This window comes from Bidens hawaiensis, unplaced genomic scaffold (assembly GCF_021521415.1).
Source record: "Bidens hawaiensis isolate Kalapana, Puna unplaced genomic scaffold, B.hawaiensis_p1.1 tig00025586_1, whole genome shotgun sequence".
Taxonomy (NCBI): domain Eukaryota; kingdom Viridiplantae; phylum Streptophyta; class Magnoliopsida; order Asterales; family Asteraceae; genus Bidens; species Bidens hawaiensis.
The window spans coordinates 269,054-273,448 of record NW_027494092.1 but is presented as its reverse complement, the minus strand read 5'-3'; the positions used below and the strand labels follow the sequence as shown (position 1 = coordinate 273,448).

Sequence of the window (4,395 nt, the reverse complement as noted above, 5' to 3'; positions counted from 1 at the left end):
CATGGGAACATCAATTAGAGGTTTGCATTGGGATAAAATTTGAGGAAGCTTATGTATAAGTATGTATATGTCCCGGTTGTTTATGTTTTCAAAACAGTTAAAAATTTAAAATGATAATCTTAAGAACTCATAAGGGGTGAATATGCTATTTTTAAAATTCATTTTGGCTTTAAATAGATCTTGGAAACATTATGGGATTTGTAAAGAAAAAAATAATAATAAGGGAAGAGATGCCACCGAATATATAGCGGTTTAATAAGGGAAGAAAACTTTTTTTCTCTAAGCCGTTGGAGATCACCGATACATCTTTACCAAGAAGAAGATAACACCTCTTCAAACCTCTTTTAACTAGCATTTAACATTAGGGTAGTGATCATCTATATATCTTTCACTAACCGAGACATTGAGTAGTTATTAGTTATTACACCTTCAACTTCTCATTAAGGTAGTGATCGTCTCATTTTACACACAAGATTGGTAATGGATATATTATCAAGGCTAACACCAACTTATATTGTTAGAAGTTTTTTTATTGGTCTTTATCTTGTTCAATCTTCTTCTCCTTATCGTCTTCGGATTTGATGCTCATAATTACTTGGAAAAAAAATATACGTATTATCATTATTTAGCTCTCAAAATGTTGGTAAAATAGATGGAAGAGTGTTTAAATAGCCAATAGTAGAAAATAGCATAACATAAAAGTTGTTCAGCAACCCGTAACTAACTAGTAGACATATAATCATCTCTCTAACTATATAAAACCATGTAGTCCCAGACAACAGCTAACAGTTTCAGTGATCTATAAATCGAACTCCAATTCAATCTAACAAGTAAAAAAACTAATATAAAACAAATAAAAAGAAAAAAGTTAAATCCATTTAAATTTACCGATTCCCTGAGTACGAATTAGACCGCTTAATAACCGGAAATTTATCCTTCTTTGTTTCAATTAAACTCCCACTGAAATATTCTTTATCCTCAGTCACCTTCTTCAAAACGACACCGTCTTCACCCTTCTTCACCACCGGTCCACGTGGCAGCAACCTTGACTTGTAATGTGAAATTAGCGAAAAACCCGGGTTCTCTCCCGGCCCACAATCACGGAACGAGCCGCACGTGATCAGCTGCTTCAGCACGGACGATGCCTTAACTCTATTACCATCCGTCGGATTAACTTTCGGTTTACAATCTTCTGCTTCCGGCCGTAGGATTAGCTTACCGTGAGCATTCATCAACGACTCCAGTGTCTCCGGACTTGAATCCGACGGCGGTGGTGAAATCTCGTCTCTACTAAGCTCCGAACTCTCATTTTCCTCTTCTTCTTTTATCATCTCTCTCCGAAACCGACGCCGTTTTTCGTCGGTTTGAGTAGAAGCGTCCGCGGCGGAGGACACGCCGGTGAAGACTTTATATTCGTGTGCGCTCCATGATTGGTTCCTTCTATGTCTGACCGCCGGAAAACCGTCTCCGCCGGACTTTTCAAACTCCGGCGCCGGTGAATTCTGTGCTTCTCCGACGATAACAATCTCCGATCCTTTTAGAACGTACTCGCGTCCGTGCACTGGGTAAATGTAATCATTTTCCGACAAATCCTGCCATACGAATCCGTTCTTATAACTCCTGTGTCATATATAGACATAAGATACGGTTATGTATAGAAACTATTAGTTATAAGAGATATTATCTATGACACGTGAGTTATAAGAATGGATTCGTATGGCCTGATTAACCGTATCTTATGCTAAGCAGTTAATGCGGAAAAATATCGGATATCGGTCAAGGATCGATCTGAGATACATATAAAATTCATATATATAGCAATTTAACACTAATAATCAGTATAGTCTCGTACCATTAACAAATTAACCTTTTGTAAATTGAAAAACACTAACAATCGTAGCAAGTAGGAATTGATTAAGACTTAAAACAATAACATTGAACACTAAAAGTTGATAATTAAGACTTAAAACACTGATATCGGGAATATCGATGATATATTATTGGTCAAATATCGATCAATATCGTTGATATTATCGGTACCGATATTCTGACTTATATATCGCCAATGGACCGATAACTGATATATCATGATATATCGGTGATATATCATCTACATAGATCTTATGTCTATTATACACGGATCAATTGAACTAACCGTTTAGAAGACCACGAGTACGATGCAGCCATTCCTTTTCCACGGAGAGAATTGAGGCGTTCGATTACATCTACACATCAATCGAATAACATTTGCATCAAACTAAACAAAAAAATTAGGCAATATTGCCATAACAATTTGTTTACTGCAATTACTGAACTTACCGCGGAGATAAAGGCCGTCGGATGAGGAGAGAGGAACCTCGATGAAGTGAGGATGCTCGAGGTTACCGTTGCGGGAGAGGTAGTAAACAACTGCGACTTTACGCGGTTTGTTGCTGCTTGGAGGCGGTTCGGTCCAGACTTTGGTGTGTTCGGGGCTGCGTTCCGCGGTGGTCCTTTGTGGCCTTGAAATAGTCTTCATTGGAATTGTAGTTATGGTTTTGGGGAATGATATGTGTGTTTGTTTATACGCGTGTGTGAAGGATGGGCGACTTATTCATATTTGGACAGGGGCTTAAAACTTGTACGGATACGTTGGCACATGATTGTTTTTTTTAATATTTATTTATTGAAATGTAAGGAAAATTAAACTTGTTTGTGATCTGTCATATTAAAACCCTCAATTTCAAATTTTCAACTCAATTCCTATATATATATCTTCATACTTCTTAATTTCTATCTGATCGCCAACCTATTATACACAGTATTTAAATAAATATTTTTCCTTTTATATTTTGGGCCTATCTTATTGTATAAATCGAGGCAAACTTACGCTCTCGTGCAAGGGTGTCTTGTCACACCCCAACCTAAGACGGAAATGCTGGAGCATGATCCGATTACTCACAGCTCGAAGGTACTATCATAAATATAAATGACAATATCTAATTAATTATTTTGTTCAAATAACACACACAATAATCAAATACAACGATACAATTCAAATAAATAGATACAACCATTTAAAGTCAAGTTTGTCTTCATTAAAATGCTAAGCTCTTTCTAAATGTCCAAACTTCAATCTTCAATCAACCTCCATATGTGTAGAAAATGGAGTTTGATCAACAACACATGTTGAGTGAGATGATCACCAATTTTGAAACAACAAATAATTATATAATAAATAAATAATAAATGATAGGTGTTAAATGCGCAAACCAATCTATATGTTAATAGTCAATCAAACCTTAAAAAACCAAAATCAAGTATATTCGTGTGCCAATGAGTCGTTGCCAAGCGAATCGGGCATTGATTACAATGACTAAATTGTCGGTTTACCTTCGCCAAGCGAATCGGGCTCCGGTTACTAAGACGGTCGTATGATCATACTAATGAGAACCCTATACAAAAGGGGATATGTTGGACCTCTCCAAAACGTTATCAAATAAACAATTAAACATGTAGCACTTTGCAAATAGCATTCAACTGATAATCACACAATGATTATGTTTGCGATTTTGTGTATATATAGAATAGAAAATATGAGTAAGTACGCATATGTCCCTAAAACATTTGAAAACAGTAGATAAAAAGGGGAATGATCAAACTCACCTGATCGATTAAGCCAAACGGGAATGTATATGACAGGGAAAGCGGAAATCACGCTCTTCGAGAATTACCGACAAGAATCCTAATTAAATAATATTATGAGTGAATTATAAAGGATGCAATACATATAACGAATTTAGGATTTCGATGTGGATGGAGTTATTGCTCTCTAAAGATTATAGTTATCATTTAATTATGAAAATTCATTGTTTGTCGTATAATTGAACTTATAAATAATTAGTTTGTCGTATAATTATAGTTTCGATGGTAAAAATATAATTGGCACTTTTAATACATTAAATACGTTTATTATAGTTTGCTTAAAACAAATAATACATGTGTGTATATATATATACGTATTCATACAAATACATAATAAATATAGATAAATTGATAAAGGTGTTTTAGCAACGATAAGCCTCAATATTAAGGTCGGGTTTTTAAATAAAATAGTAATGATTTATTATCAATAATATATATATATACACACACATATCTATACATATATAAACATATCAAACTTATACCGAAACTATTTGGACACGAAACGTTCACTTTATGATGTCGGTTTAAAGAAGATATTGTTTATTGAATATTTATTGTTAATGATAATATATTATATATAATTAAAACAATTTAAAATAATCAAAATAAGAAAAATATCAAAAAAAAGGGTCGGCCGGGACTTGAACCCGCGCCTGATGGCCGTTCCAGACATGAGCACCCACACCCTAGCCAACTGCGCTAGGGTGT

The 4,395-nt window shown here is 34.8% G+C and overlaps 1 protein-coding gene across 1 annotated transcript; it reads right to left on the bottom strand.

Moving 5' to 3' along the window:
- Positions 1 to 826: 826 nt before the first annotated feature.
- LOC143571809 (protein SOSEKI 5-like) lies at positions 827 to 2,518 on the bottom strand. The gene is made up of 3 exons (XM_077057135.1): positions 2,320 to 2,518; positions 2,156 to 2,225; positions 827 to 1,620 (listed from the first exon to the last, which is right to left on the bottom strand). The coding sequence occupies exons 1-3, from the start codon at positions 2,516 to 2,518 to the stop codon at positions 885 to 887; spliced, it is 1,005 nt and encodes a 334-aa protein (XP_076913250.1). The 3' UTR covers positions 827 to 884.
- Positions 2,519 to 4,395: the final 1,877 nt, after the last annotated feature.